This window comes from Astyanax mexicanus, chromosome 21, assembly GCF_023375975.1.
Source record: "Astyanax mexicanus isolate ESR-SI-001 chromosome 21, AstMex3_surface, whole genome shotgun sequence".
In the NCBI taxonomy this organism is placed as follows: Eukaryota; Metazoa; Chordata; class Actinopteri; order Characiformes; family Acestrorhamphidae; genus Astyanax; species Astyanax mexicanus.
The window spans coordinates 14,716,897-14,744,836 of NC_064428.1; the positions used below are offsets into that span (position 1 = coordinate 14,716,897).

The 27,940-nt window shown below is 39.4% G+C and overlaps 1 protein-coding gene across 1 annotated transcript; it reads right to left on the reverse strand.

The window, feature by feature from the left end:
• Nucleotides 1-16,858: 16,858 nt before the first annotated feature.
• On the reverse strand, nucleotides 16,859-27,845 carry LOC125785596 (dentin sialophosphoprotein-like). The gene is made up of 3 exons (XM_049469473.1): nucleotides 27,818-27,845; nucleotides 26,401-26,580; nucleotides 16,859-18,138 (listed from the first exon to the last, which is right to left on the reverse strand). Exons 1-3 carry the CDS (start codon nucleotides 27,843-27,845, stop codon nucleotides 16,859-16,861), a joined length of 1,488 nt encoding a protein of 495 aa, XP_049325430.1.
• Between the last annotated feature and the right edge of the window lie 95 nt (nucleotides 27,846-27,940).

The following is a 27,940-nucleotide window of genomic DNA, read 5'->3' on the forward strand; positions in this document are numbered from 1 at the left end:
AGTTGAGAACTAAGCTGCTAAACGTCAACTTTAGAGGCCCCAACACTGAACCCTGTGGGACACCAGATATTCCCAACTGTTTTTGTACTAAAATTAAGAACTGATAGAACTGATTCTACAGGCCCTGAAATCCTATCTGTAAGATTTCTGTATGGAGGATGTAACCCTGAGGGATACCGGACGAGGTTAGGCAAGTCATCTTAAATAGATATCAATTATTTGAACATGCAGTCTATAACCATTTATTTAAAAAAAAAATACTTTCTTGAGAGAAATTAAAAGGAATTAGGGGACGTGCTTTTAAACATGCTTTTTAAATGTCACATGAGTTTTTTTAAACATCTTTAGATTATAAACCTCCTAAGAAATGAAATAAAGCTGCCAAAGATCGATCAGTACATGTTCTGAATAGTTAAATATATATGTTATTAGATTCAGAGTTGAAAAAGGATAAAAAAAACAAGTTTAATTTGGTAGATTTACAACAAGCATATGGCACCTATTTGGTGGAATGGCTTAACTGTATATTAAGCACAAATGTCATAGGTCTCGAAACAGAGCCTTGAGGGACTCCATAAGATACACAAAATCAAATGTTTACCAAATTATACTGTGTAAAGTTTCTGTATGAGGATGGACGATGTAAGGATGTAACCCTGTGGGATGCCGGACGAGGTTGGGCGTATCCTCCTCTGAGAGCAGGGCCGTGATTGGTCGTATCAGAAGGCCCCTGGATTAAATAAAGAGGGAAAGTTTGGTGAAGTGGGCGGAGTGACGGTGCTGTCAGAGAGCCGTAAAGGGGAAGAAAGAAGCCGAACAGCAGCAGTGTATTGTTTGATTACACGCTTGTTCTTCTCCCGGAACATCCTCACGCTGAATTCGGCTGAGATGAGGCCGGGGTTCGGATCCGCCCTCCGCCTCGCCTCTGTCACCGAGCGACCGTGATTTATAACACGCTCCATTATCACCGCACAAATTCCATTTGATGCATCGATGTAGTTCTCTTCCTCTCTCAGAAAATCCGCCGGCTCGCCGCCTTGTTTTCATAATGAAAAAATATTCCCCACGCTTAAACTGTATTAGTCACGGCCAGACGACTCTCGCGTAAGTGACAGCTCCCGTCCTCGCGTCCTCCTGCTGTCCCAAAAACACGGCCTGCCACTAAAAACCAACAGTAATCACACTTTTATTCACAATCACGCTATTAAAACACTATAAACACTATAGATACGCCCATAGTGCAGCATCCCACACCACTGATTATATACATTCTGTTTATTCCTAAAGCTCTGGAAAAAATGAACAGAGCGCTTCAGTTTCTGAATCAGTTTCTCTGATTTTGCTATTTATAGGTTTATGTTTGAGTAAAATGAACATTGTTGTTTTATTCTAAAAACTACAGACAACATTTCTCCCAAATTCCAAATCAAAATATCGTCATTTAGAGCATTTATTTGCAGAAAATGAGAAATGGCTGAAATAACAAAAAAATATGAAGAGCTTTCAAACCTCAAATAATACAAAGACAAAAATTCATATTCATAAAGTTTTAAGAGTTCAGAAATCAATATTTAATCACAGTTTTTTTTTCATGCATCTTGGCATCATGTTCTCTCTCCTCCACCAGTCTTACACACTGCTTTCGGATAACTTTATGCTGCTTTACTCCTGGTGCAAAAAATTGTTCAAGCAGTTCAGCTTGGTGGTTTGATGGCTTGTGATCATCCATCTTTCTCTTGATTATATTCCAGAGGATTTCAATTTGGTAAAATCAAATAAACTCATCATTTTTAGGTGCTCTCTTATTTTTTTTCCCCAGAGCTTTCAATTATATATGTATAATTGAACATTGCATATCCTCGCTGTCCAATTAAAAACTATTTTTTATTGACCAGATAATTTGAACAAACAAACAAACTTTCCCCTACACTGCATCAATTTCTTTTGTTGAACGAACCAATAGAAACTCTTGAAAATGACCTGAAATAAACTCTTTTTTTTTTTTTACATTGACTTCCGTTGAAAGTTTAGAAGGTCTCCTGCAAACTTGCTGTTTCGGAGATACTTGTTTTTTTATTGGACAGCGACGATATCATAATACAGAAGCCCAATAAATTACTATTTTGCATATATATATTTTACATAACAAATTACATCCATTAATGAGCATGCAGTATGAGCATCTTATGCTTATGCTTACGCAATATCACAATGTGCATCAATTTTATATATATAGCATACAACATACTGTTCAGATTGATATGCATGGCCCTGATCTGAAACAAGCACTTTATTATTAATCATAATAAAACTGCAGTAAATGAAGTGAACTAGGTGAGGAAAAAGTGAAATTGTGAACATCTCTCTTCTGCTCGATTACACCTGGATTAAGGAGTTATTAAGTGGTGATTGGACGGATTTTAGGTCCAAGTATCACTTAAATCATCTCCTCCTGAACCTCCAAACCGATATTGATCCGTATGAAGGTTCTACAGAGCTTCAGTGGTTCTCCAGACTCCCAGAGTAGAGCGATGATGACCGATCCGAGCTGATATCTGATTATGGCAGTGTGTTTCGGTGACGGCAGGAGTTTCATCACGTGCCTCTCGACCTTTTGCAGTGTTAGAGCGGACGGCAGATGGGCGGCCCAAAGAGGGGAGGACAAAGCGAGATGTTGTTGAGGAGTTGCAGTAGAGCCGGTGAGTCACTCCGTGTTTTATTCATCATAGCCGTCAGATTAAAAGCAAATAAATAAATAAGAACACGGAGAGCGCCGGGCGAGATCGGGCCGATAGCGGCACGCCGGGACTCTCGCCCGGCGTGAACCTGCCCAGCCTGTCCTCAAACCTCGCCTCGGCGGCTTCAGATAAGGCGGCGGCTACGGCGCGGGTTTAGCATTCATCAGATCGATTAGCCGGATGCCGATTTGACACTGTTTACTCTGGCGGCCCGGCTGTTTTGAAGTATTTTCCCGGTTACTCGGGTCCCCGGCGCCTCTTATCGCCGCTCCCGGCTCGCCGCAGAACCTTCAAATATCAGCCAAAGCCCCGGAGGATAAGAAAACAGACCTGCTGTCCTGATGCATACAAAATCCACCGCCTATTGTCCCCGGCTGAGCCGCCGCAGCGCGCCGCCGCGCTCCCTACACCCACACGCCGAGCCACGCTGCCGCCGCCGCAAAGCTGCAGCCGCTGCAAAACTGCTGCCGCCGCCCGGTGTCAAAGAGAACGCAACCTCAGCGCCCTCAGGATGCTCCTGTTGAACGTCATGCTGATGTTCGCGGAGAAAGACAGAACAGAGTGTGCTTTTATTGAGAACTGTACTTTATACCTGGTCCTGAAGCTCTTGAAGGTCTTAAATGTCCTGAAGATACTGCATAGTGATCTTTTGTCAGCATTCGCATGTGATAAGCACCCCATTGTAATCACACCTGTTGTTACAATGCTACAAGTACCACATAAGATACCCCAGCAACTACCTGGCAACACTCTAGCAACCACCTCTGATTGTACACATACTCTACTTTATACCTGGTTCTAAAGGTCCTAAAGGTCTTGAAGGTCTTGAAAGTCATGAAGATACTGCATAGGGACTTTAAAACATGTTAAAAGCACCCCATAGTAATTACACCCGTCTTTACAATGCTACAAATACCACATAAGGTACCCCAGCAACCACCTGGTAACACCCTATGAACCATAGTAACCACCTAGCAAACAGTTTTGACATGGCAGCAGATTGCCACAGCTGGCAATGGAGTATTGTTTTAATCTAACAACATGCTTTCCCCCCATAGGAATTAAACCCAGCCTACAAGTACCACATGAGGTACCCCAGCAACCACCTAGCAATGTCCTAACAACCACTTCATTTACAATATATACAATAATACACAACACCTGGCATACAGTGTACCATACTAGCCATTGCCAAGCGACTCCTTTGTAATTACAATGCAACACCATATCAACCCCTTTTGCCATATTTTAGCACCCATCAAGCAACCACTGAGACACCGCATTAACCACCTTGCAGCTTCATATGCATAGGAACCTTATAACACACGCACAAACCTGGGTTTACATTAATATGGGTATTTTATGCCGGCATTCACACATAAAAAGCACTCCATAATAATTCAATATGTCTTTGCCATGCTACAAATACTACATAAGGCATCCCAGCAAACACCTAGCAACCACCTAATTTACAATGCATACGATAATAACTTACACTAGGCATACTATACTAGCCATGGCCAAGCGACACCTTTGCAACAATTAGGAAAGTCCATATCAACCACCTTTCATTCATCATTTACCCCTAGAATACCATAAAAACCACCTAGCAACAGCATAGTGACATCCTGGTGTGAAATGGGGTAAGGTAAGTTGATGCAAAGGTGTTGCTATGTGGTTGCTGTGGTGTTGCTTGGAGGTTGCTCTAATGTTGCAGGGTGGTTGATATGGTGGTACTTAGAGTGTTTCTATATTAGTATTATTGGTTTGCATTATGTCTTAGGCTATGAAGTTTTAAAGATATGTGCTTTCTAGGTGGTTGCTATGGTATTCATGTTGGCCTCTATGTGTAATGTTGTATTAAACAAGATTAAATTAATTAAATTCAGTTAAATGATTGTAGATTAGTACACGGGTTCAGACCCAGGCCGTAGGTACAGTACAGGCGTCTTCATTACCGGTGATCTGTAACGAGCAGAAGCGTCCAATCAGAGCGCGCGCTGGGTTTGAGGTGGTAAAGGAGTGTGTAATTAGATTGGTGTGGTTGTGTACGGATCAGAGCGAGGGCGAGGGGTATGATTGAGTGGCGTTTGGGGGGGAAGGTGGAGGAGACGAATGCTAATCAGCGGCAGCGGCGCCGGAGATCAGAGCTCTGAATTAATTCATCACTTTACCAAAACGCCGCATTCGGCAGACTGACTCGCGTGTAATCTGATCCGGCGTTCCGGTAAGCGCGTTATGGGGAGTGCTTTTCCGTGACTGTTACACTTTCACGCTCCACATCATCATTCCTCCACCGCGCACACCGCCGCCGGCTCTAAGCCTCGGCACGGAACCGGCGCTATGACATCATCACGGATCAGACCGGGGTCGACCCGGAGACGCCGTACTCGCTAAACACTGTTTCATTCTGCTGTAAAAAAAAACTGCTTACATTCAGCTCACTAAACACTAATACAGCCCGATTATTTACTGACAAAACCCTAAGCAGCTGTTTCAGTAGCAAAGGTGGTTGCTCTGGTGTCCCCAGGTGGTTGCTGTGGTGTTGCTTTGGTAACACTTTCTATGAATGGTAAGTTTGGTATGTTATTACCTGTGATATCATAGCAACTGCCAGGCAACCACCATGCAACACCACAGCAACCACCTGAAATACTGTACCTAAGCAAACAGAAATGACTCTTTAAACATACTCATATCACTTATAACATTATTATAATGCATTCATAAAGCATTATAAACAATAAACATGGCTTGAATGTGTTATGAGTCAAATAGACACAACATTCATAGAAAGTGTTACCGTAGTTTCTATCTGGTTGCTTAGGTACAGTATTCCAGTTGGTTGCTATGGTGTTTTATGGTGGTTGCCTGGCGGTTGCTATGTTATCACAGGTGGTTGCTATGGTGTTGCTTATTGCTTTCGGTAACACTTTCTATGAATGACATGTTTATTAGACTCTATATATACATACTTGTAACACTTATAATATTATTTTAATGCATTCATAAAGCATTATTTTTGTACTTGATTAAAAACGTTAAACTCAGGTTTATAATGCTTTATAAATGCATTTTCATTGTAAGGTGTCCCGAGGTGGTTGTCATGGTGTTGCTTATTGGTTTTTGCATTATTACTATTATTGTGGACATTTTTCTACTAAATTTTATTATTGTCTCTCGTCCCCACCGTAGCAACTACCTGTGACAACATAACAACTGCCAGGCAACCACTTGCAACACCAAAGCAACCATCTTGAAATACTGTACCTAAGCAACCAGATAGAAACCACAGTAACACTTTCTATGAATGGTTTGTCTATTAGACTCTATAAAGTATGTTCATAATACTTTATGACTGCATTATAACAATGTTATAAGTGTAAGATGTATGTTTACAGAGTCTAATAGACACAACATTCCTAGAAAGTGTTACCGTGGGTTGAGTCTGCTTGGTTGCTTAGGTAGAGTATTCCAGAAGATTGCTTATGGTGTTACATGGTAGTTGCTTGGCAGTTGCTATGTTATCACAGGTGGTTGCTACGGTGTCCCAGGTGGTTCCTCAGGTGTTTACTCAGATAGGACAAGATACAATAGGCAATCAGTCACATGAGTAAAAACACAAATACAGCCAATTCATTTTCTGACCAAATCATAAGCAGTTGTTTTGGTAGCAGAGGTGGTTGCAGTGGTTTCCTGAGGTGGTTGCTATGGTGTTGCTTAGTGGTTTGGGTAACTCTGAAAGTGTTGAACATTGTGTCTATTGGCTTATGCCTCTTAAAAACGTACTTATTAGAACTTTATTATTATTTTTGTATCAGTATGGCAGATATGCAGCAGATCAGATTGAAAAGATAGTGTGAACAGATTAAAACTGGATTTGGGTTGTAAGTGGTTGTTAGTTTAGGCATTTGAAGGACCATTAAGCATTATGTTTTCTGTAGTAACTCATAACTTGACAAGGATGTATCATCAGATATTAAGGAAACATGTTGAGTTTAAGCACCAGCAGTTTTTGTCAGCAGAACTTCAGACAGTATTTTCTTAATGGAACTGTATCAGTTTGTTATGGTAATCTGTGTGGGATTTACTCCCATTTAAGTAGTCCCAGTCCCATTTCCACACATGGGGCTGCCAGATATAGAACACACATCACGCAGACAGTGAAACAGGTGAACAGGTAATCACTGATCTTCAGCACGGTTGCTGAGCATGGCTGGGTAATTTACCACCATCACTAGAGTAGTAGAAATGGGAATTTTAGACACTAAAATGTATATATTAACAGATTAGCTACCGAGTAAGACTAGCTGTTTCTTGCCACAGTGTGTCTGAGGAGGACCGGGTGGAGCAGAACATTATCCAGTGTTTGGAAATTGGACTCCTTTCGCACACTTGATCGCATTTATTACTGATAAATGACTGTTCCTTTAATATCAATTCAGTGTCACTGACTACATAAAAAGAGCTCTTCTCAGAAACAGGAGCTCTTTCAGGAGATATAAAAGATCTAACGACTCGACCCCGTCACGTTCCTCCCGTACCGCTGGTGAACGGTGCGAGGGTGAGTCGTTATCACTTTTATATCTTCTGAAAGGGCAGCCGTTCTGTGTTACAATGGCTAATGCTTTTTTTGTGCTAGTGAACACCATTGTACAAAATAGTGACATTATACCATAAATATTGACTGTACTTGGCATTAGACCAAATATTTAATTTTGTAAATCAAATTAATAAAGCCATATAAATAATAACAAACATTGTAAATAATTTATGTTATTCGATTAGTAGCCTAACTTTTTTAAACATCATTTGTTAATAAATGAACCTCACAATTTCCATCACTATCTCAAATATCCACCATACATTCTTAAAACCCAAGGACCACCAGATTAGGACTCATGGAGTCATGTTCAATCCAATATCTAGACCTGAACCCTATTGAACATTTCTCAACTGTAATAAAGAGCATGATGGATGGTCACAAGCCATCAAATAAAGCTTAAAATCACCCAAAGACTGGTGGATCAGAGCATGATACCAAGACACATGAAAGCTGAGATTCTGAACTCATCATCATTAAAACATCAGTACAGCTGTTTCTTAATGAATATGAAATTGTTTTCTTTGCATTATTTAAAGTTTGAAAGCTCTGAAGCACATTTTATATGCATATATTCCTTATTTTGAACATTTCTCATTTCCTATAAATGAAAATATTTTTCAAACATTAACATATAAACAGTGAAATCAGATAAACTTATCATTTAAAGTGATTTTAAAGCTTGTTTAAATACCATTTTAAACAATTAAATCACTGCTATGTTATATATATACCTCTCTGGAAAAAAATAAGAGAGCACTTAAAAATGATGAGTTTCTTTAATTTTACCAAATTGAAAACCTCTGGAATATAATCAAGAGGAAGATGGATGATCACAAGCCATCAAACCAAACTGAACTGCCTGATTTTTTGCAACAGGAGTAAAGCAGCATAAAGTTATCCAAAAGCAGTGTGTAAGACTGGTGGAGAAGAACATGATGCCAAGATGCATGAAAAAAAAACTGTGATTAAAAACCAACCAGGGTTATTCCACTAAATACTGATCAATTCTGAACTACTTTATGAATATGAACTTGTTTTTTTTTTTTTGCATTATTTGAGGTCTGAAATGTTCATTTTAATCAAACATAAATCTATAAATAGCAAATTCAGAGAAACTGATCAGAGGAATCAGAAAAGGACTCTCTTCATTTTTTACAGAGCTATGTATATGTGGTAGAGTAATACTTGAAGAGCTTTGGCCAGAGTGCCATTACCGTGCAATTCTGGCACTCCTAGTAAATCTCGCGTCCAATCACATTATTCTCATGCATGTGTTATGACGTTCCTAATATCTTGTATGAATCATGTAGTGTTTGGTTTTATGTAAGTTCCAATCCGTGGAATTCTTCCCTGTATTGGTAGCATTAGCATGCTAAGTTTCTAGAGAACATTAGGGTTTATTAAGAGTAATAACTGTGAGGTGGAGCTGGTGCTGAGTTAGAGTATAGATTATAGTGTAGAGTATAGATTATTGTATAGATGTTCCAGTGGCTGTAATATGAAGGTAGGACCTGGCGGTGCTAATGTCTGCGTAACCGGGCTGAAAGCAGCCGTACGTCATGTACTTCAAAGCGTAATGAGTGGCTGATCCGAGTCTCCGAGAGAGAATTACTGCCGGAGGAATATTTACATGTTTCCCACAATGTATTTCCAAGAAGCGAAAGACTCCCGGGGCGTCGGCGACCGGCCGCGGCGGCATATCTCCGGCCTAATTGGACGTCTCATTATTTGAAAAGGACTCGAGCGACTGACGTTTCCTCAATAAGTGGCGTCATTATCGGCGGCAGAAACGGACGCGGGAATAATCGCGGCAGACGGATTGAAACTGTGTTTATTGTCGGGCAGAAAGGCGATGGAGGAGCGAGGGAGCGGGAGCAGGTGCATTGTGGGATAATTATTATCGCAGCAGCTTCACGCTGACAGGTTAACGCGACCTCATTTTTACCAACACAGATGAAGCCTCTCAGGCAGGGCTCTGAGGATCATTCCATCATAACCCGGCTTTTAGCTTCCCGATCGGCCTCACGAAGAGCCGGCGGAGAACACGAACACTGAATCTGAGAAACTGCTGAAGATACGTTCCTCCTGCGATGCAGCATTAATGCAGAAAATAAGAGTTCTGTTCTGTTATTTGCTCATTTTACATTAATAAAATTCATCTAGTGGGCTAACACCATATATTTGGTTAATTTAAGTTTTAATAACTGTAAATTTATGAGTTTTACATATCTGTATTTATAAGCTGTCATATAAGATTGTAGTAATGTAAATGGGGAATAACTACACACTGATGCTGAGTGAGAGATGGGAGGACATGGGAGGTAAAAACCCCTGTAAAGTTGCTCAGTAGACCCCGTTCAGCCAAAGAGACAAACTGAGCATGTACAGCAGTGCAGAGTAGTTGGCCTTCGTAGTTTGGTATAGTTGACGATGCAGTTGGTGAGGACCTGGTGGAGGAACCAGCAGAGGAGCCAATGGAGAAGTTAGTGGAAAGATGATGGAAAAATACTGCAGAGGATTTGATGGAGAAGCCGTTGGAGGAGTTGATGAAGTAATCAATGGAGGAGTTGGTGGTGGAATTGAGGAAGGAGTTGGTAGAGGGGCCAACGGAGGAGCTGGCAATGGAGTTGTTGGAGGAAGCGATGAAGGAACTGAAGAGGGAGTTGGCTAAGGAACCAATGTAGGAGTTCATGGAGGAATCTGGGGTGGAGCTGATGGAGGAGCTGATGGAGGAGTCAGCAGAGGAGTTGGTGGTGGAGCCAATGTAGGAGTTGTTGGAGAATTTGTTGAAGAAGTTGGTGGAGGAATCGTCTGAATAGTTGGCAGAGGAGTTAAGGAAGTAGTCGAAGGAGAAGTTTGGTAGAGATGCCAGTGGAGGAGTTGATGGAAGAACCGATGAAGGAGTTGATGAAGGAGCCGATGAAGGAGTTGATGGAGAAGCTGATGAAGGAGTTGATTGAGGAGCCGATTGAGGAGTTGATGGAGGAGCTGATGAAGGAGTTGATGGAGGAGCTGATTTAGGAGTTGATGGAGGAGCTGATGAAGACGTTGATGGAGGAGCTGATGAAAAAGCTGATGGAGGAGCCGATGAAGGAGTTGATGGAGGAGCTGATGAAGGAGTTGATGGAGGAGCTGATGAAAAAGCTGATGGAGGAGCCGATGAAGGAGTTGATGGAGGAGCTGATGAAGGAGTTGATGGAGGAGCTGATTAAGGAGCTGATGGAGGAGCTGATGAAGGAGTTGATGGAGGAGCTGATTTAGGAATTTGCAAAGGAGTTGTCGGAGGAGCCAGAGGAGAAGTTGGTGGAAGAGCCGATAGAAGAGTTGGCGGAGGACCTGGTGGAGGAGTCGATGTGGGATTTGGGGGGAAGGGGCAGGGTGGTGTTGCACACTCAGGCAGAACTGATGGAAGAGCGCACTCTGAAACAATTCCTTCGGCGGTTCTGAAAGTAGCGTCCGACTCAGAACACCAATCTGATGTCCATTCTGCAGCTCTTAGCGGTGAGTTAATAGTGCTTTACCCTCACCAGGATTGGAGTAGAGGAATTGGAGGAATTTGCGAAATTGCTGCAAATGTCATCCGTGAACGAGAGAGCGTAATTGGCCTCTCTCTCTCTGATAAGGGTCTATTTGCAGGACTGCTCTCAGACCCTCGCTCTCGCGTCAGATACGAGGTCACGTATCGGGGTTGAGTGGCTACGTAGATAACGTACCGGGCTCTTTATAGCTCTCGCAGTGGGAGGGGCTAATAATGCACTTATGGATCAGAAACACTCAAACTGTTCCATATTAATCACAATTTTATACAAAACCAAAATCCACAGAAGACTTTCCGAGACTTTCATCAGTAAAGATGAGCAGATGATCTCCAGTTTGTAAAAAATGTGTGAAAAAGATGATTGAATAGAATCGTCTGGATCTGCTGCTTTTATTTAAGGAACACATTAAAAACTAAAAGCTAAACTTAAACAAGTATGTTTTAAGTCTGAACTTAAAAAATTGAGACTATGTGAAAAATCACTATTCCAGATTTTTATGATGGAAGAAATAGACCATCCACATGGTTCACACTAGAATGAGTATGGAAGCCATGCATTCATATGCCATCATACTACCACCACCATGTTTTACAGAGAATGTAATGAGCTTTGTGTTGAGAAGTTTTAAAGCTTCTCCATACTTTTTTCTGACTATTATTTCAGCACAGGTCTGTCTTAGTCTCACCTGTCCAAAGAACGCTGTTCCACAACTGGGCTGACTTCTTTATACAGTACAAGTATTTTTTTTTTCTTTTTTTGGAAAAGTCTAATCTTACTTTTCTATTAAAGAGCCCCTTCTGCTAAAATCCTCTTGTTTTTTTGTATTCTGAAACACAGTAGGTCTCTCTAAATTCTGAGCTGTTTATGATGCTGCACATGTTGAAACTCTTCCTCTTCCTTATTGTTCTGCAGCAGTTAGTAAAAAAAAATATTCAGAAAAACAAAACGAGTCGATCAGGAAAAGCACCGCGTCTACATCAACCCGTCATTTAGTATTCATGGCCCCGCCCATCTCGGCACGGGACCCACAGGCAGAGCTGAAGCTGGGCAGCGACGCCGTCTCGTCAGATAGGAGCTAACAGCGCTAGGAACAGCATGCAGTTCATTCCTGTGTTATTTGTGCGAATAACACATCAGTGTTTACATACTTTATATACCCAGTAATTAAGAGCTAAGAAACAAATGTTTAGAATTAGTCTATGGAGGGACAACACCAGCCAAGTTCAATTGAGATAGTTAGGTGTAAAAACAGTTTAGAAAAGTTCTGTTTACACTAGTTAAAAAAAAAAAATAGTTTCTGGACCTGGACTACCCACCTCTGTGTGTAAGCAACTATAGGTTAAAATAGGATCTCCAGTGGATTTGGTGTTTTACAGAGACTCTAAGACTAGGTCAGTGGATGAACTGCACTTATTATTACTCATTATTACACATGTTGACATATGACATTGTAAAGACTTTTAGTTATTAGTGTAAAAATGTGTTTATTTTAAAACGTTTCTAACTGTTGTTTGTCTCACAGCCTCCTGGTGTCGCAGTGCTGTTAGCCAATCAGAGGCGATATTATGTTTGCATGTATGAATATTCATGAGCAAGAGCTGAAATTGTATAGTTTTTCACCGCCCTCCACTCCTCCACCGGACTAAAGCAGTGTTATACCGGATCACCAGAGCACTTTTTTTTTTCACAAAAAGCATAAAAGCATGACATTCATTCATACTAGAGACACAACTAGACATTTTAAAACGAATGAAAAATAGAAGAAATTACATTTTTTAATCAGTTTCTCTGATTTTGCTATTTATAGGTTTATGTTTGTGTAAAATGAACATTGTTGTTTTATTCTATAAACTACAGACAACATTTCTCCCATATTCCAAATAAAAATATTTAAGTCATTTAGAGCATTTATTTACGGAAAATGGCAAAAAACGAAATGACTGAAATAACGAGAAAAAAAAAGATGCAGAGCTTTCAGATCTCAAATAATGCAAAGGAAACAATAAGTTCACATTCATAAAGTAGTTTTAAGGGTTCAGAAATCATAAAATATTTGGTGGAATAACCCTTTTTTTATCACAGTTGCATCAACATGCATCTTGGCATCATGTATGTTCTCCTCCTCCACCAGTCTTACACACTGCTTTTGGATAACTTTATGCTGCTTCACTCCTGGTGCAAAAGCAACCAGTTCAAGCAGTTCAGTTTGGTGGTTTGATGGCTTGTGATCATCCATCTTCCTCTTGATTATATTTCTGAGTTTTTTTAATTAGATAAAATCAAAGAAACTCATTGTTTTTAAGTGATTTCTTAGTTTTTCGGAACTTCTTTGTGTCTGTCTTCGTTGTTTATGGTTGGGAGTATTTTGTGGAGAGCTTGTTTCCTCATTAAGTGGGTTTGGTGCAGGTATGCGACGGCGTGGACTGATTTGTTGCAGTAATGAAACTCAGCTGAATAAATTCCGGAGGGTTTATATAAACCCGGCGCGGCGTGAGAACATAAGCCTCCGCAGTTCATCCATCCGGAGCGTAAAGAACGTAAACCAGCCGCCGCCATCGTCATGTGTTTTGTGGCAGAGATCAAAAACACTTGCCGGAGGAGCGTCGCGGCCGTGTGTACCTTAAATCAGCCCGTGAGTGTGTGTGTGTGTCACCGTGTCACTGACGTCAGCCTCCGTATCCGTGCTTTTAGATACACAACACAAATTAAACAGAATGGAGCACCACTTTACTCCACCACTTGACCTTCAGTCACGGACAGGTACAGTACCGTCCTCACCAACATCTAAACATCTAAACACTGCTCCTCTGATCTCCACACTGAAACAAAAATTATTTGAATGATGTTGAATGAATTTAATAATATATACTATGTATCCTAAATTATTTGAGTAATATTGTATAAAGTAAGTAATTGTAATTAGGTAATATTGTATGCAGAAATGAAGTAAAGTTTACTAAAAGAAAGGATTGATTCAGTAAAAATAAATGAAGTAACGTTCACTTATTTTGTAAGTAACTTCAACTCGGTTTCAAGACTTAAATGTCTTCAGTCAATCCTTTCTTTTAGTAAACTTTACTTCATTTATTTTTACTGAATCAATCCTTTCTTTTATTAAACTTTACTTCATTTATTTTTGCTGAATCAATCCTTTCTTTTAGTAAACTTTACTTTATGTATTTTTACTGAATCAATCCTTTCTTTTATTAAACTTTACTTCATTTATTTTTACTGAATCAATCCTTTCTTTTAGTAAACTTTACTTAAATTCTGCATACAATATTACCTAATTACAATTACTTAATTTATATAATATTACTCAAATAATTTAGGATACACAAAATATTAAAATTCCTGAAATTTAAATATTTTTAGTTTAAACACACATATTACATGCCATTCATGTGTTGAGACAGTGAGACTTGGTCTGTTTACAAAATAAGTCTTTGAGATTATGTAAATATTTGCATATGTAAATATTCGAACCATAGCATCCCCATGGCAACCACTTAGTAACACCTTAGCATCCACCTCACACCTGCTTAGCAACACCATAGCAACCACCATTGCAGTCACAGAGCAAAACCATAGCAACACCGCAACAACCAGTTTGTATAGAACAACCACTTGTCAACACTGTAACAATACCTGGGATACCATAGCAATCGGATTGGAATATCACACAACACCATAGCAACCACCTGCATAGCAACCATTCTATGTTAATCCCTTAAAAATACCATAACAACCAGATTAAACAGCATAACAACCACTTATTAAAACTGTAACAATACCTGGAATACCATAGCAAACCATAGCAAAGTAGAAACACCAGTTGGAATATCATAGCGACCCCTTAGCAACACCATAGCAACCACCTAGTATACCAGTGCAGCCATATAGCAACATCATAGGAACACCATAACAACCAGATTGAATAGCCTATCAACCACTTATCAACAATGTAATGATAGCGGGGACACCATAGAAACACCAGTTGGAATATCATAGTAACTGCTTAGCAACACCATAGCAACCACCTCAACCAATTCAATAGCAATCACTTAGCAATACCAAAGCCACTCGTTTCAGATTTTTTTTTATTATTTAACAACAGCATATACTGTCTTAAAAAAAAAAAAATATATATATATATATATATATATACAGTATATCCTCAGCAGAGCTTCATAGCTCCTCTGCAGTGAGGATGAGCTTCTGCTGTCGCTGTCACTTTATATACGGCGGTAAACAGTAGACCCTGATATAGAGTCTTTATGGTTCTCATCGTACACACCTGTAAATAAGGGGTTGTGTAATTATCAGTGAGGTAATTAGAACTCTCCGGTGTGAGTTTGTCTCCGGGGAGATAACCCTCGCACTACTAATCACACCCGACACGTCCGCATGCAGATTAGCGCCCGACCTCCTAAATGCAAAGAAGACGTCCGATAAATAATTAATTACCCATCATGCACCTCTTACTCCGATCACAGCGCTCAGTCAGTGGCTGTTCAGAGCTGGAGGTTTGATTTGTTAATTTTACATCGGCATTAGGTGGCTAACGCGGCTAACGATCAGTGGAGGCTTGTGTACGCCAATTAGCATGATGCTAACTGCTAATGCATGCCTAATTCATCACACACTCTCCTCAGACTGTGTGGAGGTGGATTGTGTGGTTTCTGATATCTAGAACAACATAGATTGAAGAACATTAGCATTATCAATTGCTAAAACAGTAGCATCAGATTGGAGACAGTTGCTAGGCTGATAATACTTGCTCATAAGGGCAGCTTTGCTGGCTGTTGCTCTGGGGTTGCTAGTTGATTACCAGGTAGTTGCCCCAGTGCTGCTTGATGGTTGCTATGGTATCATTAGATGGTTCTGTTAATATTGCTAGAGTGTGTTAAGTTGTTGTTAGTTGATAGATGCTACTAGCTGGTTGTGGTAATGTTACAAGTGGTGGGTAAACTTGTGTTCTTGTATTGCTTGGTGGTTTTTATGGAGTTGTTAGGTAGTTGTTGTGGTATCTCAGCTGCTAGAGATATATTTTTAGGTTGCTTAGTGGTTGATGTGGAGTTGCTAAGTGTACACTTTGTAGTCATATAGTGGTTGCTGTGGTATCTCATCTGTTGTGTTAATGTTGCTAAGTGGTTGCTAAGTGACTGTTGTAATATCCCAGCTGGTTGTGGTAATGTTGCTAGTAGTTGCTAAATATGTATTTTTGTATTGCTTGGTGGTTCTTATGGAGTTGATAGGCAGTTGCTGTGGTATCTCAGCTGGGTGTGGTAATGTTGCTAGTGGTTGCTAAGTGGTTGATGTGGAGTCGCTAGGTGGTCGCTGTGTAGTCATATGGTGATTGCTGTAATGTCCCACCTGGTTATGGTAATGTTGCTAGTGGTCACTAGACAGGAGTTATGCTGTTGCTAAGTGGTTGCTGTGGAATTCTTAGGAGGTTGCTGTGGAGTTGCTAGGTGATTGCTGTAATATCTCAGCTGGTTGTTTTTGTTTTTGTGTTGCTTTGTGGTGGCTGCTGTGGAGTTGTTAGGTGGTTGCTGTGGTAATGTAATGGAGTGGTTGCTAGGTGCTGTGGAGGGTTTGGGAGGTTGGTGGAGGTTAATCTGAGCTCCACTCGACTCATCCAGCGTCCTTCTCTTGGCTCACGATGAAGAAACCTCCCTCTGCCCTTTCCTACTGCTGACTCATAAGTGTACACACACACACACACACACACATTCACACACACACACACACACTCTACACACACACACAGACACACACACACACACACACTCCATGGCTCTTGTCCTCCTGTTTTATAAAATATTTCCTCTCAGAGTGGTGTGTAGGAGTGATCTGTGTGCTGATGGTTAGATGGGATCGATGCTGCTGGTTTAAATCTAGCGGCACTGGCAGGAGTGGCAGGAGCACAGGCAGTACTGGGAGCATCAGGAGTGGCAGGAGTATTGGGAGCATCAGTATAGGTGGGAACGTGGAGTGGCAGAAGCGCCAGGAGTAGCAAGAGTGTCGGAAGCATCAGGAGTTTCGGGAGCATCAGGAGTGTCAGGAGCATCAGGAGTGTCAGGAGCATCAGGAGTGTCGGGAGCATCAGAAATAGCTGGAGCGTCAGGATTAGCAGGATGGATTGGAACATCAGGAGCGTCGGAAGCATCAAGAATGTCAGAAGTGTCGGGAGCATTAGGAATGTCAATAGTATCAGGAGTGGCAGGAGTATCAGAAATGTCAGAAGTATCAGGAGTGTCGGGAGCATAAGGAGTATCAGGAGTGTCGGGAGCATAAGGAGTTTCAGGAGTGTCGGGAGCATTAGGAATGTCGGAGTTATCAGAAGTGTCAGGAGCATCAGAATTGTTGGAAGCATCAGGTATATTGGGAGCATCAGGAGGGTAGGGAGCATCAGGAGCATAAGGAGTTTCAGGAGTGTCGGGAGCATTAGGAATGTCGGAGTTATCAGAAGTGTCAGGAGCATCAGAATTGTTGGAAGCATCAGGTATATTGGGAGCATCAGGTATATTGGGAGCATCAGGAGGGTAGGGAGCATCAGGAGGGTAGGGAGCATCAGGAGTGTCAGAAGTATCAGAAGTCTCGGGAGCATTAGGAATGTCAGAAGTATCAGGAGCGGCAGGAGCATCAGGAATGTCAAAAGCATCAGGAGTGGCAGGGGCATCAGGAGTGTCGGAAGCATCAGGATTGTTGGAGTTATCAGAAGTGTCAGGAGCATCAGAATTGTTGGAAGCATCAGATACATTGGGAGCATCAGGAGGGTAGGGAGCATCAGGAGTGTCGGAAGCATCAGGAATGTCGGAGTTATCAAAAGTGTCGGGAGCATCAGAATTGTTGGAAGCTTTAGGAAAATCGGGAGCATCAGGAGTGTCGGGAGCATTAGGAGGGTCGGAGATATTAGGAGTGTCCGGAGCATCAGGAATGTCGGAAGGGTCAGGAGTAGCAGGAGCATCAGAAGTGCTGGAAGCATCAGGAATGTCGGAAGTATCAGGAGTGTTGGGGGCATCAGGAATGTCGGGAGTGTCCGGAGTGTCGGGATCATCAAAAATGCCGGTAGCATCGGGATAGTCATAAGCATCAGGAGTTTTGGAAGCATAAGGATGGGTGGGAGCATGACGAGTGTCAGGAGTAGCAGAAGATGATGGCGCATCAAAAGTTTCGGGAGCATCAGGAACATCAGGAGTGTCGGAGGCATCAGGACAATTTGGAATATCTGGAATAGCAGTAGTTTTGTCTGCAGTGCAAGAACACTGTAAACTGTTTATTGTAGACGTGCAGTTCTTGTTTAAAATAGTGCAAACCTGAGTGAGCTAAATCAGTTATATATATTTATCTATAAAAATATCTAGCGTACGCTATATATATATACATCCATGTATATAATTTATACACCCACTTCCTGAGTCCTGGTGCACTCCAGCAGCAGCAGCAGTGTGTTTTATATAGTGAGTAATCAGGAAGAGAAGCGGCCGGTCTGCAGCGCTAGAACACGTTCAGCCCCTCCACTGCGTCACGGAGGCAGCAGGGCATGAATCACGGATTTGGGGGGAGCGGCGTGCTTCCAGGAACGCGGGAGGGTGGAGGACAGAGGGATGGAGGGAGGATGGAGGGAGGAGTGATGGATGAAAGTGGAGTGTTAGAGCTCTATAGGGAGAGCTGGAGTGATTGAGGGGAAGCTGTGTGTCACTTTTTACAGCTTCATTCGCTCAGCGGCGCCACATGACAACCCGCCGCTACATCAACCCGCATACAGTACAGTTCAGAACACACACCGTATGAGTGTGTGTGTGTACACTCCTTTATTAATCTCAAAATAAGGCAATTTGCAATGTTACAGCAGCAAAGGACAGAGGAAAATATGTGGTACCACTTTAAAATAAGACTACCTTTATGAAGGGTTTACAAAAGGTTTATAATTAGTTCATTAATGGTTACTAATTAGGTTGTAAATGCCTTAAAAGTCATCAATACTCAGTTATAAAACATATGTAGAAAGGGCAACAATATAGATGGCTGTGGGTTCACTATTTGGCAAACAACAGGTCAGTGTTGCCCTTTCTATGCATGTGTTATAACTGATTATTAATTATTTTTAATTTTAAGAATTTACAACCTAATTACTAACTATTAATAAACTAATTGTAAACCATTTATAAACCCTTTATAAATGTAGTCTTATTTTAAAGTGGTACCAAATATATAAACAAATGCAAAGTCTATATATACAAAATATTACAGAAAAATAAATAAAAATATATAAAAATACTATAAAAATATATATACTTCTAGTGCAGCTAAGATAAGGTCACAGCAGATATGATTATGGTAGGTTGTGACTAAAAGTGAATACATAGTGATTAAATAGTGAATAAATGATTTCTTGAATTTTTTGCATGTTTGTCTCTTAAATGTTTCACATCATTAAACGAATTTTAACACAAAAAGTCGTTTTTAAATGCAGGTTTTTATTATTAAGCAAGAAAAAAATCTAAAAACCTCCAAACCTCAGTTAAAAAACATAACTTAACTTATTCTCATTCAATGAATCATGTAAATTAGAACCAGCCTGAAAAAAAGCAAAGTATACCAAAAGATACTCGAAATTTAGACATCATACCAATATCCCAAAAAAAATAAAAATGAAAAAACAAACAAATGAGAAATAATCAGTCTGGAAAAGGAAAAAAAAACTATTTCTACTTCAGAGAACCACAGTGAAAACCATTATTGTTTTGAACTGTTCTTTCCAAGCACTTCACCCCAGCTGCCATTTGCCATTCTTTTTATAGGTCACTTGACCTGAACCCCATTGAAGAACTTCTGAATGTATGTGATCATGTAAGATGTAAGTTGGTCACAAGCCATCAAACTCAGCTAATCTTCTTGATTTTTGTGCCAGGAGAGGAATAAGGTCACCCAAAAGCAGTGTGTAAGACTGGTGGAGGAGAACATGATGCCAAGATGCATGAAAAAAACTGTGATAAAAAAACATCAGGATTATTCCATCAAATATTGATTTCTGAATTCTTAAAACTAATTTATGAATATGAACTTGTTTTCTTTGCATTATTTGAGGTCTAAAAGCTCTGCATCTTTACTAAAAGAAAGGATTGATTCAGTAAAAATAAATGAAGTAAAGTTTACTAAAAGAAAGGATTGACTTATATATATATATATATATATATATATATATAAATAAGCAACAAAATGTATAAACACAGAGACGGTGAGGAACACGTTACACTGGTAAAGTCTGCATCACTCCTGACTGAAGAACTTATTTGCTAATTATCGCTCGACTGCAGAACGGCAGCGTTTAGCGCAGGAATTACCGCAGCAGCTCAATAGTCTCATCACCCCGTACAATATGGAGCGGCGCATTAAAATTCTAATGCAATGTTCTGCAGCGGAGATGAAGCGGACTATATATTAGAAACACACTGACAATCCAATACCCTGATATCATTATGGTCCGACCTGCATTATTCTCAGCGCAATCAGTCTGCTGCAGTTACTGCACTCGCCCACAGAAACCTCAGCAAGCTCCGTGATTGGCTGGATGATGTGTGATATGAAGCTTTTCAAAGCACTTACACAATATAAGACATTAAAGTCACTGAAGATTCTAAAAGACGCACTAAACCCTAAACCATATATTTTGCATTAAAAGCTGAAGTGTGTTCCTTTAAAGTAATGAAATATAAAAGTCTTGCATAAAATGATATAAACATATCCTGACCTTTAAAAATGCTTTTATTGTGGTAATTTCTGCCTCTGTATCATTTTAATCCATAATCTCCTCTGACCGTATTTTACCTGCACTAGATTTAAGCATTTTTTACTTAATTATTTTTTTTGCATTTTTTGTATACATAGTTTTATTATTATTGGTTTATATATTTTCCTGACTTGATCTCTGTGCTTTCCTCTGTGCTGCTGTAAAATGGCAATTTTCTCCATTGTGGGATTAATAAAGGATTATTTTATCTTATCTTATTTTATCTTATCTTATATTATGCAAATCAGTCAATCAATAATCAATGACGTCCATTTATCTGCCTCTCACTGCTATCAGAGGCTCAATGCTCAGCCCAATCAGCTTTCCCTCCTGCCCCGCCCCTAAACCCATACATCACCCAAGGGGGGTTTAGTAACCCCCTCCAGTTAAAAGATAACTTAATCAATCAAGTCCTCAATCAAGAAATCACTTAAATAGAATTTGACAAAGCGAGGTTGATCAAGACACACTCAAAAGCTAGATGTCATGCCAATATCCAAAGAAAATTCAGGAACAAATGAGAAAGAATGAGAAATAATTGATCATCTATCAGTCTGAAAAATATTTTAAAGTCATTTCTAAAGCTTTGGAACTCCAGAGAACCACAGTGATTCACTATTATTCACTAATGGAGAAAAAACATGAAACACTGGTGAACCTTCACAATCAGCTTTCACTCCTGCCCCGCCCCTAAACCCATACATTACCCAAGGGGAGGGGAGGTTTAGTTATACTTTAATATGTGTAGCATGATGTCATCTAGGCATAATTTTTAGATTTCAAAATTCTCCAGACATTATAGCAATAAAATAGCAATCTGCCAAAGTCAGAGCTCATCCGGCTCTTAATGGGAATGTTGAGCGAGAGACACTGTGATTGGTTTATTTCACGTTATGCCCAAAATTAACCACACCCGCAATTAATTAACCCTTTCAGACTCTGCGTCCACCATTTGTCACATAACAGTAATCGAGACCTATTGTCCATCAAAATAGACCGTTAACCAGCCAATGAAAAAGTTTACAACGTTTAGAAAACCCAATGAAACAGGAGCTAAGCCCCGCCCACTGCACTGGAAAAAAAAAAAAAAAAACAAAAAAAAAAAAACAGCAAGCCAGACATAAGGGTACGGTAGCAAGTAAAATAAGCTAATTTTAAAATATTGTATGTGATTTAGATCACTTTTTATATATGGTGTGTAAAGTATAACATTATAATGTTAAAAACGGGCTTCAATTAAAGTGAATTAAATCATTTGGTTAATTAGATTACATTTTATATACAGGAGATTTTATCATAGTATATTAAAGCCTTCTATTGTGTGGTGTGCATTGCATACACAATAGGATATTTATAAATAATTAAGTTCTGAAAGAGTTTGAGACATGCAGGGTGTACTTTTCCCGTCATTACGATAGCAAAGACACACTGACAATAATAACAACTAATATAGGGCTATATTTTAGTTTCCTTTCTGTCAGTTGATTTCTTCTGGGTGCACCTACTTTTTTTTGACGATGAGCGTCTATACATATATAAATATATATATATAGTATATATGGAGCAACCCTGCACAATCATGGTCTGGCCCAAAGCACTCTGCACTAATGTTCTGCTCACCATTAGAGCATCAGAGTGGAACACCTCTGATCTTCGCGGTGAGTTTATTACGGCGGGACAGAGACAGATGGGCGCTTGACTCCGGGTTTGTTCCGCTCTATCAACAGAACTGAGTTCCGTCCATTCAAAACACTAAAAACACAAAAACACAGACATTCAGATTTCTCTGCCTCCAGAGCAGGTGTGTATCAGTGTGTGTAGGTGTGTATCAGTGTGTATATTGGTGTGTGTAGGTGTGTATTAGTGTGTGTATAGGTGTGTGTTGGTGTGTGTGTGTTTGTGCAGGATGAAATATGACTCTGTCTAAGTGCCCTGATGTGACACGGATCCTGGTATTGATCCATTAGTCCAGCTGTTGTCCAGCTCCAGGCGTTTCCATTTCTCTACCTCTCTCTCTGTCTATCTCTCTCTCTCTCTCTCTCTCTCTCTCTCTCTCTCTCTCTCTCTCTCTCTTATCTCTCCCTCTCTCTTTCTATGAATTCAATTCAACTTGGCTTTATTAGTTTACATATATATGTATGTATATATATATATATATATATATATATATATATATATATATATATATATACATACATATATATATATATATATATGTCTGTTTTGAAAACAATGGTGCTAAAGTACACAAATGTCAAAAACTGATTATATAGTAAGACATCACTAAAAAGAAACAATGGCAATTATAACAATAATAGTCACTATAGTAAAAGTAACAACAATAATAAGAAGGAATGATTAGATTAGTTAGTATAGTCTACCTCTCTTGCCCCCAGTCTCTTTCCTTCTCTATCTCTCCCCCTCCACCTTTACTCCTCTCTCTCACCATCAGTTTCTCTCTTTCTCTCTACCTCTCTCGCCCTCAGCCTCAATTCAATTCAAGTTTGCCTTATAAGTTTGACTATTTTGAGAACAATGTTGCTAAAACTCGAAAATGTCAAAAACTGAACATCACGGAAAATATATAACAGAAACAACAATAAAAAACAATGACAATAATAGCAACAATAATAACAATAGTAATAAGAACAATAATAATAGTAATTAAGAACAATACTAACAATATTAATGAGAACAATACTAACAATATTAATGAGAACAATACTAATAATATTAATGAGAAAAATACTAACAATAGTAATAAGAACAATACTAACAATAGTAATAAGAACAATACTAACAATATTAATAAGAACAATATAACAATAGTAATAAAATCAATAACAGCATTAATAACAATAGTAATAATAACAATAATAGTAACGATAGTAACAATAATAATAATTAGAATAATTTGATTATTTAGAATAGTATACCTCTCCCGTCTCTCTTTCTATCTAACTCTCTTTCCTTTACTCATTCTCTCTCCCTATCTCTCTCACCGTCAGTTTCTCTCTCTCTCTCTCTCTCTCTCCCTCAGACACACTCTCTCTCTCTACCTCTCTCAGTCTCTCTACCTCTACCTCTTTCGCGCTCTGTCTCTCTCTCTCTTTCGTTCTTTCTCTCTCCCTCAGTCTCTCTCTCTTTCTGTCATACACTCTCTCTCTGCCTCTCTCACTCTCAGTCTGTCTCTCTTTCTCTCCCTCAGACACTCTCTCTCTCTCTCCCTCTCTCACCTGCAGGTTAAGCTCCGCCCCCTCCACTCCTGCCTTTGTGTTTTTCTCTCATTTGAAAACTAAACACCGGTCTATACAGTGCGCATATTAATTAACCTCCCAGGACCTGAGCAGTTAGAGAGCGGCGTTCAATGCAGAATAGCAATTTGGGCTTATTTATATATGTATATATTTATTTATTTATATATTTATATTCCCTCTCTCTCTCAGGTTCCCTGTTTAGCCTCCTTCTCTCCTTCCCGTTAAAATTACCTAACGTAACACACAGTATGGTAAATATATAATTTCTCCGGCGGGGAGAGAACGTGTATTTTATATATTTATCAGTCTGATTTCTGTGGCGAGGTTTTCTCTCTGTATTGCCGCCTTGGCCTGCAGATCTGTCTGGCTCTCAGAAAAAAAATAGGTCATTAAATATATTTCACAGAAACATTTTTCTTCATGTGGTTCCGAGTCGCTCGGTGTGAAGGATGTAAATGAACAAATTCCACCCCGAACTCTTATCCTGGGAAAGGTCTAATTCATGCCTTTTCTCCCCTCTTAACGCTTCATAAATCTGGAAGCAGCTTTCCCGCCTCGCATTGCGTTCCTGGAAGAAGTCGGCCTTAAGCGATATGAGCGATTTGAGTTATTACACCCAATATGCGCTAACACGCTAACATGCTGTTAGCCAACTCAGCATGGACTCCCCGAGACTTGAGAAAACAGTGATAAAAGGTGTAATCTAACACCAATATTTGAAAGGAACAATATGTATTAAAGAACAGCATGTATGTAAATTGTTGGCCAGCACTACTCTGGATCACTTAACCTCAAACACATCTCAAACACTCACTGCATTTATTCCATAAATTTCACTGAAACTGAAAATTTTCTTTATGTAGTTCCAACTCTCCTGGTTTGTAGGATGTAAATGAACAAATAGATGTAGATGTTTCTGGAAGAAGCTGCTCTTATGTGATGCAGGAAATTTGTGGTATTATATGCTACCCAATATACACTAACAAGCTAACATGCTAACGGGCTTACACGTTAGCTTAAACTCCATAAAACTTGTAAAGGTGGTTTCTTAAAACAAGACCTTTCATAAAACGGAACAATGAAAAGGAACAATGACATGTGGGTAACATGCAGCAGTGCAATACAGTGCCATTTCAGGACATTTGTAGCAAGACAATAGCAGTAGCCACCACCTACCTGGACCCACGATATCTAAATGTTAAAATGATTAAATAAAAAAGGCCACTCCTACTACTTGCTAGCAGTTGTAAAAAAAAATGTTGTTAGCAAATATTAGTTATCTTATTATCCATATATAAGCCTCATTGTTAACCTCTTTTGGAGAAAATTAGCAGCTTAGCCTTAGTTTTCTGTCTAGATTAACATCCAGCACTCGTTTGACTTTTAAAGAAAATAATTTTTTTAAGAATTGCAGTTTGCATTTTGTTTACTTGCTGAATTAGAAGGGGAAAAGACGACACCCCTGTCCCTTACTATTGTTGCTTAAAATGCACCTTATAAACTGGTGCACTTTATAGTGCGTATTATTATCTATTTTTATCTTTTATTTTAATCTATTCAATAATCACACTCCGTAACATGTACATCTACACCCTGGGACTCTATTGGCATTTTACTGTATATTCTGTACATGTGCACTCCTGGACACTATGGACACTTCATGGTACATCCTGTATATTCACACTTCTGGACACAACACTATTACTTAACTTAAATGCAATACAATACAATGCACAGGTTTTATGTTTAGTATATGTCATATCTAGATAGATGGATGGATAGATAGATAGATAGATAGATAGATAGATAGATAGATAGATAGATAGATAGATAGATAGATAGATAGATAGATAGATAGATAGATAGATACTTTATTTATCCCGAAGGAAATTTAGGCATCCAGCAGCAACAACACAATACAATAAGAAACATACTCAGACAAATCAAAACACAGAAGAATAGAAAATATATAAGGCTATAAAAAAAAAAAACTAACTATACAAGGTAAGGATCTATCTTGACGGAGCAGTGCAGTAGATGTTGCTAATTGTCATAAATAATTAAATAATTAACAGAGTAAAGTGCAATGACATTGATTACGAAAGTGACTGATGTGACATAGATGTGACATATCTGCTATCTTTTATACATAATTTAATTTATTCTGTATTACTGCACTACCTCATATCTACGGATGATTAGCTTTTGTATTTATATATTTATGTATATATTCTTCTTTGGAATCATATAGTTTAGAGTTATATTTCTTGCTGTGCTCTCTTACTGTACTCCCGCTATTGTTGTTTGCTTCTACTGTGTTGTGTAACTGCTACAGGCTGATACATTTCCTTTGGGATCAGTAAAGTTTCTTTCTATCTATCTATCTATCTATCTATCTATCTATCTATCTATCTATCTATCTATCTATCTATCTATCTATCTATCTAAAATACGGTAATACATGCTGGCTCTTTAAGTCCTCTGGGTTGCCAGGTGGAGCCTCCACAGATCAGACTTGTTGTTCCAACACGAACCACAGATGCCGGATCAGAGATCTCCCAGATAGCGAACGAGTCACGGCCCATTCCTGACTCACACTCTGATCCGGCCCACATACCCAATGACTCGGCCCGAATCAGTGCTGCAGAACACGGATACAGATGGTTACAGTCTGAGAAGATCTGGACCAAAGCAGAACTGCTATATGAACATTAATCAGGACCAGAACCAACGGTTCAATGGTTCAACAGCCAAGGCAGACCTTAACTATGGCCACCCACTGTTTGGCCTATCGTCAATGGCATCAATTAATTTTCTAAATAAATGTATCAGAACATTACTATCATGAATCAGCACTAAGAATAATAAGAACTCAAGAAAACCTCAAACACAAGCCAATACAAGTTCAAATCCCGGACGAGCCCGCAATTCTGAAACAAAGCCAAAAATATCTGACATGTTCTCAAATTTGCAAGCAGAGTATGCAAATTAGAGACCAGAGGCGGAGCCAGCCTTGCCTGTTTATTCGGAAAAGATCCGCCCCTTTTGCATAATGAGGTGCTACGCTCCCTGTACTCAACCAGAATATGCAAATTGGAGAGCAGAGGCGGGACAAGACTTACCTGCTTATTTAGAAAACACGCCCCTTTCGCATAATGAGAGGCTACGCTACCTGTAATCAACCAGAGTATGCAAATTAGAGACCATGGGCGGGGTCAGACTTGCCTGCTTATTCAGAAGACCCGCCCCTTTTGCATAATGAGGTGCTCCACTCCCTATAATCAAGGTGAGACAATTTCTTACCAGTAATATATTGATAATTTAGTGGCATAATAATGCAGGAACTTTTTATCTCTAAGAATATTCAGACACTCGGACAATTAACTGTTTGGTTTGACTTATTGTATATGATGTGCCAAATATTACATATATTTCAGTTTCATTCCAATTTTGATGTCTGAATATTCTTAATGATTATTCAATATTCTTAAAGGTTCATTACTCTTCAAAAGTAGCATCTATTGGCATTATTATGATACTAAAATGATCAATAATCAGTGGCAAGAAATTACATATACTTTGAAGCCTTAATATTCTTCATATTTAAAAGTTACTGTACATGTAACTGCATTATTATGTAATTATTAAATTATCAATATATCAAGGGCAAGTAGTGACTTATTATAAAACATTCTAGATATTCAAGGACAAAATACTGTCAAAAAAATTAGTAGTAGATTTCTGACAGGCCTACTTTTGATATCCAGCCTTGTACCCAACATACCAACCCTGATATCCACAAAATTCATTTTCCCTTTCAGTATTTCTTGAAACTTTGTGCAATTTTCTGTTACAAAACTGACATTAGCAGGTCTAACCTTGATTACAGGGAGCGTAGCGCTTCATGCGTGAAATGTTCCACCTTGTGCTGTTTCGCTCTGTCTCCGGCTCGGCATGATCGGGCTGTACCCGTCACTGTTATTTTGGCACTGAAAAAATAT

Excerpts from the sequence above, each read along its gene's own strand:
- LOC125785596 (XM_049469473.1), bottom strand. The coding sequence starts at position 27,845 with ATGAAGCGCTACGCTCCCTGTAATCAAG. Across the intron at positions 26,581-27,817 it reads CTACGCTCCCTGTAATCAAG|CACTGATTCGGGCCGAGTCA; the intron begins GTTAGACCTGCT and ends CGTGTTCTGCAG. Across the intron at positions 18,139-26,400 it reads AGGACTTAAAGAGCCAGCAT|ACAAAACTACTGCTATTCCA; the intron begins GTATTACCGTAT and ends CTTGCACTGCAG.